Consider the following 13,658-nt stretch of genomic DNA (forward strand, 5'->3'; position numbering starts at 1 on the left):
TGCAATCTTTCAAATATATATATACTTTATATATACAGTATATGTATATATATATATATATATGTATGTATATATACAGTATATCAGTATATATAGTGCACACACTGAAGCTTTTTTTGATAAAATCTTTAAAAAAAGTGGCCTTTATTTTGATGGGCATTGTATTTTTAAAGAGACACCTTTTATGGCTCTGGCAATAAGAAAATTATACAGCTTGTATAAAAATAACAATTTGAGTGTTGAAAATGTAAATTTGCTTTTAACATGCAATGATGTATAACCATGTAAAAAAAACAGTAGGAAGCACATCTATACCAAGTGTTTGTGAGTTTAGGGATGTGAATGTCATTTAGTAGTTTTTTTGTAATGCTTTTCTAATTTCTGACTAAGCCTGGTTGTCGAGGGTTTAAAAACATGAATGAAATTGATAATAAATGTAACTTTTTCAGTGCTCATGGCTTGGTTGTCAAAGATCAGGCACAGTTGTTTTATGAGTGTTAAGTTTTCCGTTTGCGGTTCAAGGTCCCTGAAGGCTATTTGTGGGTGCACATTCAGTGTGTATTTACATGACATGCAAGAAATCATGCTTTAAAAAAATCCGTCCTTGGGTCAAATCTCTTGTAAGCACTGTATACTTCATTTCCATTCCTTCATTATGTGATGATTGATGGGTTCAAAATATTGTCCAGTATGCATTTTCAGAACAATTCCAAAAATAAACCAAACTGATGTGTACCAAAGTTTAGCTCACCATATAAAGTACTGGCCATGCTGTGGTATGGATTTGCTCATTGTGTTGACAATATTCTTCAGCTTCCACCTTTCCCTTCCCTTTTGATCCAAACGTCAGGCATATCCGGTTTACTGTTGGGCAGTATCACTGGTACTCCACTTTGGGTGGTCCTCCCTCTTCCGGTCCCTGGAGAATCAAGGTCAAATACAGTCTCCTTCAAGGACAAACGCAAAGTGTCCCTCTTACCATTTAGGTGGCCAGGTTGAAACTCTTCTTCTTTTTTAACAGCTGGAGGAACACAGATGGCAGGCTCAACATCACTTAGGCAGGTTTCATTGGAATCTTCAAGTCCCTCCATGGAGCTTTGGGACTGACATGACAGGAGTTGTTTGTGACAGCTAGTAACCTCATCTATTGACAGTGATCTTTGATTGACAGTGTCTGTCGTCTGTGATGTCATGATTTCTTCCATACTAGAGGACGATGACAGAGACGTGTCCCAAAGTTTGAGGCCACCGCTTGACTGGCCTCGACATTTCTTGCACAAAATCTTCTCCTTGGATAGATCTTGCGGAGGAGCGACTACAGGACGCAACATGTTCTCTTTGTACGGTGACGACGTCTGGAGTGCCGGAGGAGGGTTGCAAGTTTTAAGGTGCCTGCTACACATTTCTTCACTGTCAGCTTCAATGCTGACGCGATCGTAATCTTGCCTGGGACTGTGTCCGCAGAACTGAATGTCATCAGAAAGGACAGAAGGTCTGTTGGACAGCTTGCTGGTGCAAGTGCTATTCTCAAAGCTGTCACTCAGCTGGCAAGCAAGGGGCTGCAGCTCGTACTGTTCTGGCTCCTTCCCTCCAACTGTTTGCCGTTTTCTATGGTGTTCCTGATTGGGGCAGAGAAAACCATCATTTTCTTTATTAAAATTTCTTCGAATTCGAGAACTTGTGCCGCAACCAAATGCCCCATTAGCTGATGGACTGGCAGTCCCAGTTTCTGCAGCTGGATTATTTTCAGTGGCTTGCTTTGTGACGCACGGTATTGTTATGTTCCCGCATTTCTTTTGAGGGCCAAAGAAGCAGCACAGTGACTGGAAGAAAAAAGTGGCGAAGCCGCATGCCACGCACTTCACGAGCAGGAGAAAGATCCCGAGCTTCCTGAAAAGCAATGCAGTTGCGGGTAGCATAAGGATGCCCACGCAAAAATACGCCCCAGCACCTGTAGCTACAGGGCAACCCATTCTCTTGAGAGAATGTGCAACCCTTCCCAATCTGTCATTGTGTGGGGCCAAGCTGTATGAAATGCAGTAATTGGCCACAAAGTCAACAGAGAGACCAGCAGCTGCTGAAATGAACAGCGCTTCCACACCATTTAACTGCCATTCTAAAAGCACAAGCAGTCCGACGGTAGCGAAAACACTTCCTCCCACAGCTAAGGACACGTAGATGCTTAATGGAATATTCCAGGTGGTCAGCAGGAGCAATGCAAATGTGAGAGCTACAGAAAAGCCAGCCACCTGTAACGTCTCTGAACTCAGACATCTCTGGAGGTCATACAAACCTAGCTGGCTTACAAACCATCCCTTCTGCAATCCCACTGGAGCTTTAGAGATTTCCGCATTAAACCACTTTAAGACCTCTTGATAGAATTGTGACATTTTGCTGTAGTTGAAGCTATAGCGTTGTATGCTTTTGAACAATATCACAAGGGCAGTGATTCGACCTTCTGAATCGAACCTTAAGGCTCCAGCATTGGGTAAGTGTCCTTCTGCATACAGCTCTGCTACCATCATGCTAAGGCACTGCTCAAAAACACTTGGCGGGTACGGAAAGGGAATATTATTGCAACAGAAACTAAACGCATCTTCACTTTCAGAACAGCGGCGTATAGAAACCCAGTGAATCAAGCTTTCGACAAAACACCCACTTTCCTCTGTTTCTTCTTGGTCAGCTGATAATTGAGAATAGAAGCTCTGGTTTTTAATTTTTCCACATAGGTCTCGCAACCAAACTTGGGCTTCGAGACTGCTCATATTGAACGCAGGATCAATAGCCAAAGAGGCATTACTTTTTGGATTAAAGTGATCGCCATTGTCTGAAGGAATGACACCCCAAATTAGAGTCAGTGTCATGGGCTCGTCTTCTCCTTGTTTCACTCGCTCAAACATGAACTGGTGGCGGTATTCTGCATCATATCTCTCAAAGGGATGACTGGAACGGAAGAGCTGAGTGGCTTTACTGTCTGAAGTCGTCAGTTTCATGCCAGGATCCACACATGATATGTATGTTCCTCCAGCTGCCAACACTGTAAACCAACAGATCCAAATATATCGAAACTTCACTACACCACACGGCAGGATTTTTAAAAAAAGCAAGTTTGATGTGTCGGTAAACCCTCGGCCTAAAGTCCGAAGTTTCTGTCTCAGGGTGAAAAGACAGCGCTTCCTTGAGCTCGTCTCCCAGAATCCACCAGCGTTTTTCGAGCAGCACGGGTTCCACGCTGTTTTTGTGACAGGGTTTGAAGATAGCACAGCATAGCGTTCTTGCAAAATAAGGGTGCACGGAAGCCAAACAAGAGCAAAGAAGGTGTTGATCAAAGAGGCACTGCCCAGATATACAGCATAGCATCTTATAGCTGTGATGCTGCTTATGTAGCCTGAGTAAAATGTGATGCTGGACGTCAGTCCTGACACTAATATCAAGTATCCCATTTCTTGTAAAACCCGGTTCATTCTTTTCTCAGGGATAGCTGGAGGGTTATGGCTTAGCTGTAGTTTCCAGAAATCCACAAAAGTAAGGGTGTGATTCAGGCAACTTCCTAAAAGAACGAGGACCGATGTGAGATTGAGGAGTGGGAAAAATGTCAACCGAAATGCAACCTTGTAGAAAAAATATGAGGTGCAAAGGGATAATATGACAGCAACCAGTGACATCGCTGCTATCAGTAGTGATCTGAGATACAGTCCCATTGTGAACAAAAGTCCAAGAGCTGCAAGAACAGGATAGATAGAGTCGCGTGCCAAGTAATACTTGAAGAGTTTTTGTTTAATTCCCAAATCCATTCCGGTAATAAAAGTGTTGTTATATGTGAGCTCATGGCCCTCAAGATGGTCCAAATAAATTTTCAGAAATTGATCCCCTTTGTCTACTGGTAGAAAAAGAGCACTGTATTTTAGGGATGGGACCTTGTATTCAACAGTCTGTGGTCCCAGGAAGTCCTTGTCCACGAGATAATGAAGAATCTGAAAGATACTTGACAGCTTACAGCGGTGTGGGACGGATGCACAGCGGCCAGATTTACTCCTCTCGGTACATGATGCAACCAGGCTTCCATCATGGTAGTAAGGGGCACAGAATCTGAGCAGACTTAGACTTTCGGACACGTGCAGCGTGGTCAAATGGAAGCATGAAGAAACGTTGTTGAGAGAAGCCAAGTAGTTCCCCAAAGACCAACTTGGACAGCACTCGTTATTTCCAATGGAGCCATCTAACCCAGATTGGACCTGGCAAAACTTATCAAATTCTGTCCCTGAACGGATCTGAAATAAAAAATAAAAACATTTTTTTTTACATAAAAGTTGCATCGCTTTGAAATGTGATATTGTAATATCTGAATATGCACACTGAATAGATGCTGTTATTTGTCCACCAAAACATTGCATTTAACTTCTTCCATTAAAGACTTAATAACATCCCCTATTGGGAAAATGTGTCCTTGGTTTACCTGTGTCTCTTCCATCTGGCACATAGAATAAATTGCCTTAAGACTCCAGAGACTGGCAGAGTTTCCAGAGCGGAAGACCAGCTGAGCATAGTGCTCACCTACAGAACCACAGAGGTGGTGATAAAAGAATGACATTTCATAAAACATCCTGTGTTTCATATATTGATTTATTAGTTTTCACAATTCCTGATATTGCACATTTGTCTCTCACCTGGGGCATTACAAAAAAAGTTGTGCTCAGCGTAATCTTGGTGTAACATTCTTCTTGAGCGTTGCTTTAATAGAGGCAGAGATCTGTCCTCTCTGTAAGCCAAATATTTTAATCCAACGATTATTGTATACAAACAGCAACAATCAGGTTTTGTGTTCGGTATGTTATACAGTATATTTGATCACCGAAAAAATACCTTGCTGTAGTTGCTTCTGTGAGTTGCCGTGGAACTGGAGAAAGTGATTTTCCAGGCCCAGTGTTTTCCTGTAACTTCATCCAGGTTGCTAGCCGGATGCTAATGTCTGTTCCACGTGGTTCAAATCCCTTTTTGGTTTGATAAAAGATAATCACCATCAGTGATATGTATCATTATAAAATGCATTAAAGGGACCAATTTACATTAGCAAATGTTGGTCAGTGTATTATGTGTTTAATGTATTCAAGCAAAAACAAACTTGTTAAGTGTGGTTCGAAAAACAAACCTCTCACTAATAATTAAGTGTTCTGAGGTGTTCTCAATTATTCACAGTTCACTTCTCTATGGCATCGTGAAGTACCTTAATTTTAAGAGTGTATAGTATAAACTAACAGTAATTTCTTTACTGAATGCACAATGTTCAAACAGAAGGATTTAGGAAGATCTGTTCACACTGTGAATGACAACAATACCCATAAACAACTATATTAGCGTCCACACCAATGGATGGTAACGATAACGTTAATTTACGGTTCACACTCTGCAGTGTCAAAGTCAAGAGAAGAAATGTCGATGAACTGATGTTTCTAGGGCTGTCACAATTATTCAATAATCGTCTCATCGCAATATTTGACATCATTGCAATTAATTCAGATAACCGCAATTATTGTGAAGCCTTAGAAAACAAGGGTGGATCTGCAGTAACTGCTGCATTTTACATCTACTGTCCTTGATCTGCACTCACTGTTACATTCAAATAACATTTCTCCATCATTTGAGTTGTATTAGCTTTGTATTTTTTTCTTGATTTGTGTTGTTTCCAGACTTGCTCCATCTACACATCTAGTTTTATATCATTTATATAAAGATATCATTCCCCTACACACAATGGGCCCTATTTTAACGATATAAGCGCATGGTCTAAAGCGCAAAAGGCGTAAGTGCACTTAGTCCAAATCCACTTTTGCTAGTTTAATGACGGGAGAAATGGTTGGCGCGCCAGGTGCATGGTCTAAAAGGGTTGTCCCTCTTGAGTCATGTGTGTGTTTTGGGCAAAACATGCAGTAAACCAATCAGAGTCTCATCTTCTATTCCCTTTAAGAGACAGTTGCGCTCGCGCCATGGCGGATTCGCAATTTACACGGCGGAATTCGGAAGAGCAAAGACTGGACGCTTCTCCAGAAGGGAAACGTGTCTGCACGTGCGAGAGGTTAAAACGCGCAAGCAGACCAGCTACAGGACAAGCTGGATTTTTATCTTTATGTCCACAATAATAATCTTTTACATTGTAATCCATTTATTTGTAATATTTGGCATTATTGTGTGCTGCTGCGCGTCCCTCTGTGTGTAATAAGCAGAGTGTGTGCACGCTGTGCACCCGCCTATAGACACATACTGTATTACTAACGCGCTCTTTAAATAACAAAAAAAATATTGCGCCATTGACTTTAGACTAGGTTTCAGTTGGTCAGTTGAGCAGGCTATTTCAGTTGCCTCAAAATGACAATACGCCAACAATGCGCCTTGGGCGCAAATGCATTTGCTATTTAAACAACGTGGCGCATGATGTGAAAATGATTGTGTCGGGCTGAAACTAGCAAAAAACACTTGAGTCGCACCTGGCACCGCATTGCGTCAAGTGTACGATAGGGCCCTATATCTTAATTGCTATAGTTGTGGTGTGGACTTCGCTATTTAATTTATGACAATTTAAAAACTTTATCTTTATAGTTAGTGATTGTTATCATCCACAGTGTGAACGGCCCTTCGAGCATAAAAAAGCAGTCAAGATGAATATATTTTTGTCTCGTGTTAAAATAGAGATAGGCTACTAACCGACAAAGGGTCAGAGAAGTCTGGCAGGGGACCGGACAAAATACCAGCAAGAGAGCAGGCAAACAGAAGTACTGTACATGAAATGAGTACGGCCAATGGGTATTCCACTATGACCTGCGAATAGCTAGGAAAATGTGAAAAATCAATGGTGTTCAAAATCAAATTGAATGAAATTGTTGTATGGTGTATAAACTGCTGTAACTCTCCATGCCTCATTTCTCCATTTCAGATTTACATTGCCATACAGCGTCCCACAAGTTACTTTGTCTAATTGTCTGAATGCTTCTTTCTAATACCTCAAAATGAAAACAAATCAGATTTAATCTAATATAGGTTGTTTTAATGTGCACTATTATATAACCATTATAATAATAATGCACAATTTACTCGGTCTGTAAATTTCGTATTCTGTTACAATCAAATAAAACTGTATCATTAAAGCATCTTACCTCCTTGGAATCCAATGTAGGCCGTCATTTCTATGGAATAGACAGACATGGTTATTAGGCTTTGACATGCTTTACTAAATGCATGTCCTGCAGAAAGATATTTAGAATAAGGAAAAGTCTGCACCTCACTGTCACCATGTGATGTTGCAAGGGCTTGTGGTTACTGCCATCGTGAGGTCCATGAAGCCAGTGGCACTGCATTTTATTGTGACATGAAGGCAGACGTGATGGACTGCAGCCATGGACAGTCTTAACAGGACTCGTTGAACAGTCTGCTTGATGGAAAGCATTTGTTTGACCTTTACAGACATTGCTTTGGAATGAGTGGTGGTGGCCACAGCTGGGACACCTATTGTGTTGCAGTGAATGATACCCTGAGCCCTGCAAAGTTTTCTGGTGGAGTTGAGTACAGGAGTGTGACTTAAATGGACTGTTGTCTTCTGGGTTCTCCTCTATTCTGACCGGACACATTTGAAGGTCAGTTGCATCACTTTCCGAGAGACAAACAGAAACCTCAGGGATCCCACTGCAAAGGAAACATTAGGATTTATTAAAAGTTTGCACTTATTGTTCAGCTTTTAAATCAAGTTTTAAGATAATATTGGGCAAAGAGCACAATTTGATTTTGTAATGTATAATTAACAAGCATAATTCTTCTGTCTGAATAATATGCCTTTAACTGTACTGTATATAGTTCCTTTCTTCATACTGCCAGCAAATATATCTGCCCAGAGAATTGTTTAAGTGCAGAGCTAGTAGCTGGCAACATATATTAGATTAGCAACGATGTCTTAAAAATGTATCTGTGAAACGCTCCAAGACCCAATTAGGCCAAGAGGGAGGAACTCTGTCAGCTTACCCTATCAAATGTCATAGAAAAGACTCACTACCTCTTACTTCACTGCATGGTAAGTGAATAAGTTATAAAACAACAGCCTGAAAAGTACTGCTGAATAATGTAAATCACCTTGACAAAGCAGGCCAGATTTTTGTTTAAGCATTGAAATATGGGAACTTTATACCATCAGATGTTACCATCGCCTGCTTTACATTATTAGTTGGACCAGTATCATTACATAAACACATTTTTAGTGCATTTGGAACAAAGATATACTTGAGTAAATGAAGACCCTCACAAGCTTCCTACCCCCCTTAATCCAGCATATATGTGTTCTTTGTTTATAGTTTTTGTTTGCAAGGTAACTAGTGTGTTGACATGCTTTTTATTTTGTATCTTATGGTAGTGTGTCAATTCCAGGTGTCCATGTTCCTTTGTTTTGTTTCTGTTTCTCTGCCCAGGTGTATACAGCCGTGGAAATATTGACAAAGTGACAGACTGACAGCATGACAAGACACATGAAAACTGTGATAAAAATCAAGGTTATCACATAAAACAATATTTTTTAAACTTTGCCCAAATACATGTACAAATATTGTTGTTGTATTGCTCAAAAGTGAATATAAACATGTTTTCTTTGCGGTATTTGAGGTCTGGAAAAATACAAAGTATCTTTTCGGTTGTTTTCACCTGTTTCTCAAATTTTCACTTTCTGCTAATGCAAATAGAAACAATATTTTTGTTTGAAATTTAGGAGAAATATTGTTAGTAGTTCACAGAATGAAAAAAAAACATAATCATTTTACCTGAACACATACCTTTAAATAGTATATCCAGAAAATCTGAAAAGAAACTGAATTGTTCTCTTAATCTTTTCTGCGGTTGTATACACTGTTTTATTTAGCAGTTGTTTGTCTGTTGTACATGCTATGTTCATGGATTGTTGTTCACAATAGGTCCCCACACAGTGATGAATACCAGTACACTTACACAAACACACATATATAGATATTTGTATTACTAACAAAAAGAACTGCCAAGCTACGACTTCTGTACTTAATCTGAAAACTTATAAACTACACGTGTGAATAAATATAACATATACTGGCTTTTAAATCTTGTTTTCAGTGGATAAATTCCAGTTCCCATTATTAAGCTTCTCGTTTGGTTTCAATTTATAAAACCACTCTTATCTAAATTAGCACATTACAACGCACTGGAGGCAAGATGACTCTTTTTAAACCAGTTGAACAGATTCAGAATTTATTTATTTATTGTGCTGCTCCAACACAATCTCACGAAGAAAACGTAAGTATTTTACGATGTAGCTACTGTAATTTTGGCTAATTGGTATGATTTGCTTTCGCATCAGTGACATTAGTGTAAGGGGCATGGTTAGGGGTGGGGCTTCAGTATTGCTTTTTTGTAGTAATCATTTTACTTTTTGTAGTTTTGTACAAATTTATACGAATAAGCCACCTCGTAAAATAGTTACGAATTCCCGTGAGATCAGGTTGGGTGCTTTGTTGAATTGGGTGAACTATAATAGGTTGCTGGCCTGTTTTTGCGGACAACTTGTGGTTTTGTGTTAAACTACAGCAGCAGGTGCAGAGACCTATTTCTTTCAATCGAGCTGAAGAACAACAGGGGTAAGCACTCTGCATTTTACAGACTGACAGCATATAATCAACCTGAGTAAAATACCATTTCATCTAGCCATTTCAGCTGTGCGTGTTAAAAACAGAGCTGCAAAAAATAGCATCAGAAAATACAATTACTCGATGTAATGTATGAAGCAATCACTATTCTTGAACAACTTTATTGCTATAATGGAGAGACAGTAGGGTATGAGACAGCTAAGTTACAATATATTATTCAAACAGTTACTCTGTTAAACAGTGAAAGTGCATATGTTCACAAAATGCTAACCAAAACAGACAAAATTTTACAGCAATAACCATTTGCATGTGATGGTGAGTTTATCTGTGAAATTTGGCTGTGCACATGCAGCAGATGTTTTGACGGTTTTCAGAAAGAGCAGCGGCTTAATTTAATTGGACAGCTCTGCAGCTGGTTACTCTACACTGCCAGGACTCAGAGGTGGTTGTTGTGTCTTGTCAGACTTTAAGGATGAAATCAATTCAGCCCCAGACAAGGAGAACAGAAAGCTTGTATTGCACATGTTTTTTCCGATGAGAATCAGTCCTTAATCCATAGAAATATCTTAAATCATTTCAAGGATGAGGAAAATTGACTTCAATGAATATAATTGTAATTCCCAGATTAAATTTGCTTGTATAATTGCCCATTTAACAACTGTAACCTAAACATTTACGAGATTTATTTACTAAATATTTAATTTACTCTTCAAACCATAGCGTATTAGGATATATACTGTGAATATAAAATATAATGAAATATAACACACCAAACAATGGCAGGACCCATTGACTTCAAATGTATAGAAACAAAAGCAATGCAAGTTGTTCGGTTACCAACTTTATTCAAAATATCTTCTTTTGTGTTCTGAAGAAAAAAGTCATTCAGGTTTGAAATTACAAGACGGTGAGTAAATGATGACAGAATTTTCATTTTTGCACGAACTATCCCTTTAAACTCTATCAAAATAGTTCTAACCAAAAGAAGCATATTATACTATAGACTATAACATCTCCCAGACTTTGCTTAGGGAGATAAGCCACTTGCTTTTGTGTGTAGGATATGTGCAGCCATTTTAAGAAACATAAACAACAGATAATAACACAGAGCAAAACCTTTAATTAACAAATCAAAGGCTGCTTACAAGGGCATATGTGTGTGATTCGCATTGGAAAATAAAGACAAGGCTTCTCCTGAGAAGGTCACACTCAAATATGAGTCACTACAGCTTCATCTGGAACTTCTCCACCATGGACAACGCATCTTGCCATCTGCTCAGCATTACTTTGAAAGATTACTGATGAAATCTGTCTCTTAACGGAGCAGAAGACCTGCACTCAGCCATGATAAAGCTAAATGTCTCACTCAGAGTAACAGATGACTCCTGTGCCTAACATTATAAACAGTCTAACACCTCAGTTTAGATCCCTGTAGTTTATTAATAGAATGGTTGCAGACAAAAAGAAACATGCATGAGTAAATTAAACCCCCAAAAAGTTGGTAGCCGAACAACAGCGGTATTCATTGACTTGCTTTGGTTTTGTGTCCATACAAGTGAATGAGTACCGCTGTTGTTTGGTTACAAACATTCTTCAAAATATCTTCTTCCATGTTCTGCGAAAGCAAAAAAGTCATACAGGTTTGAAATGACAAGAAGGTGAGTAAATGATGACAGAATTTTATTTTTTCGGTGAGCCATCCCTTTAAAGGAATACTTACTAGGTTATTTGTGGGTTATTAGAGCATGTAAACTAACATGCGTTTAAAGCTACATTAATTTACAGTTTCTACCCAAAACACCAAGTGTGTCATTAGACCAGAGGTCACGCAAGTACACGTACAGATCATAAATCCAATGAATCTTTTAATAAATCATAGTATTCAGTGCAAACGCGTGTACTTTCAACTCGCTCACCATTTCTTCTAAACCTAGCGAGTAGTCTCCATCGTAAACATAAAGCAAAGTGCGTTCGTGAGAGAGACATCTTGAAGAAGCCACACGTTTATTTATATTTCATATTTGCAAAGACGCCATTTAAATGTCACTTGGTCTTATAATTTGCCTTAAAAGCCGATTTGTACCCCTGCTGTACATACAGTAGCCTACACGTACCTCTGAGGTGCTTCACAAGAAGGTCCCTCTGTTGTGGATAAATCTGTGATTTCAGCATCATCGCGCTCTCTAGAAATAGACTCTGTATCCATGCTGACACTGATGCTTTAAATATCCAAATGGAATCCGTCTGTTACAGTAAAATCTCAAATAACGTGCACAATAGTATCGATTCAGACATGCAGTTTGTAGCCGTGGTGTTAAAGGCAAAGGCTACGTTTGCTTGAGTATGTGGGCTGGTCCGTCGTTTCTTATTGGATGTCGCTGTGGGATCGAAGGTGTTGACAGTCGCTGTTCACCCGAGGGTGGTGCTGGAGAACAGAAGTGATTCGCATCATTAGTCGCGTTAAGATTGCATGCGTGTAACAAAAGACAAACATGACGAAAATATATATTATATTGTGTTTTTCAAGCATTCTTATGACAGGCAATGGTTTCTGCATTCATAATGCAGCAGTCTTCGGTTCATTGTCTTTTTATATTGTAACGGACTATTTTATAATGAAATAGGTAGTGTGCTTATATATTTTAGATCCATTTCAGTGGGGCATTAAACTTCCGAAAATTAGCTATATGATTACATCAGGTACAAATGCAGTTAGTTGCTCATCAAATTCTAGCATTTGTAATAGGCTACAGCAACAAAAAAAGTATACAATAATACCCCTTTCAGATACAAATAAAATAGGCTATTCTATTAACAATATTATTTAGTTGTGAGTTGTTTGGGCAATTCCAATGTTATGGATGCCACATTTTAAGTCAAAACTTGAAATATAAATTCTCAGAGAATGTATACCAATATATTGAATCTTCTGTTTATATTTTACTGAATCCCTGATAATAGAGAGATAGATATTAGGAAAATATCAGTCTATGCACAAGTTTTCTATTTTAAAAGAGGGAATAATTGATGTGACAAAAAAGAACGCACGTTTTTGAGAGACAACATTTCTGTGATTAAAATATAACCAGAAGCAATAACACCCAACAAATGGAGAAGGGATGACTATTCATAGAACATAAAATAGTTACTATATTTTAATTTTCATGTGCCCATTTATGAGTAGTGTGGACCGTTATGGATGTGACTATTCTGTTATGGATATGAAAAACTATGCTTTAAAACACGAAAGAGAGACCTCACATGAATACTTTTTTCTTACCACCAAAAATTTACATCTGACCTATCAATATGGTGAAAACCTTTGGTAAAAACTTGATTTTTTCATCTTAAGGTTGACATTCGCATGGAAAGGTATTGGAAAGGTATCGAATGGTATGATTGAGACCTACTATTCTCAAACAAATGTGTTCTTTTTAAACATAACTTCATAAGGTTTGACATTTTGTATCAAGTTTATGATACAAAGTTAATTCACATCATGTGTGCAGATCACACATTTCTCGGTCATATATCGTGACATTACATAAATAAGTGTGTTTTTAGTTGTTTCTTGAAGGTTGTGGTGGAATCGGTAGCTTAGGTACATTGTGCGTTGTTTTCTTAGTCTATCTCAAGACGGAAAGATGGATCTCCTTAATAAAACAAAGAGAAAAGGCTCCCAGTGGCAAAAGATAAAGCCTATGTGTGAGATAATGTATTCACCTAAAATTTCAGTGCTAAAGTGTTTCAACTAGTGGTTTAAAACAAAGTATACACCACAAGGTTTGATTGTATGAATGAGTCTCTGTGTTACACCAGTTTAATTCTGTGCCTCTAATTATTATGTTACGAGCCCTATACAGTATATTTATAAATTATGCTGCAATTTAGGCTATATCATAAATATTACATAGTGTTTAGGCCTGTTTAGTGTTTACTCACATGTGGTGCATTTTCACCATCGGGGCAACATAAATATATAAAAATAGTAAAGTGGCATCATGATATAACATT

At 38.5% G+C, this 13,658-nt stretch overlaps 1 protein-coding gene across 1 annotated transcript; it reads right to left on the minus strand.

Moving 5' to 3' along the window:
• Positions 1 to 84: 84 nt before the first annotated feature.
• On the minus strand, positions 85 to 11,996 carry disp2 (dispatched homolog 2 (Drosophila)). The gene is made up of 8 exons (XM_057344607.1): positions 11,759 to 11,996; positions 7,273 to 7,674; positions 7,149 to 7,178; positions 6,700 to 6,823; positions 4,864 to 4,991; positions 4,668 to 4,759; positions 4,457 to 4,554; positions 85 to 4,271 (listed from the first exon to the last, which is right to left on the minus strand). Exons 1-8 carry the CDS (start codon positions 11,848 to 11,850, stop codon positions 810 to 812), a joined length of 4,428 nt encoding a protein of 1,475 aa, XP_057200590.1. The 5' UTR covers positions 11,851 to 11,996; the 3' UTR covers positions 85 to 809.
• Positions 11,997 to 13,658: the final 1,662 nt, after the last annotated feature.

This window comes from Triplophysa rosa, linkage group LG10 (assembly GCF_024868665.1).
Source record: "Triplophysa rosa linkage group LG10, Trosa_1v2, whole genome shotgun sequence".
NCBI classification, from domain to species: Eukaryota; Metazoa; Chordata; class Actinopteri; order Cypriniformes; family Nemacheilidae; genus Triplophysa; species Triplophysa rosa.

Bases quoted from the DNA above. Each gene is read 5' to 3' on its own strand.
- disp2 (XM_057344607.1), bottom strand. From the start codon at position 11,850: ATGGATACAGAGTCTATTTCTAGAGAGCGCGATGATGCTGAAATCACA. The intron at 6,824-7,148 runs GTAAGATGCTTT...ACATTTTCCTAG, and splicing joins CTACATTGGATTCCAAGGAG to CTATTCGCAGGTCATAGTGG. The intron at 4,760-4,863 runs GTATTTTTTCGG...TTTGGCTTACAG, and splicing joins ACAGAAGCAACTACAGCAAG to AGAGGACAGATCTCTGCCTC.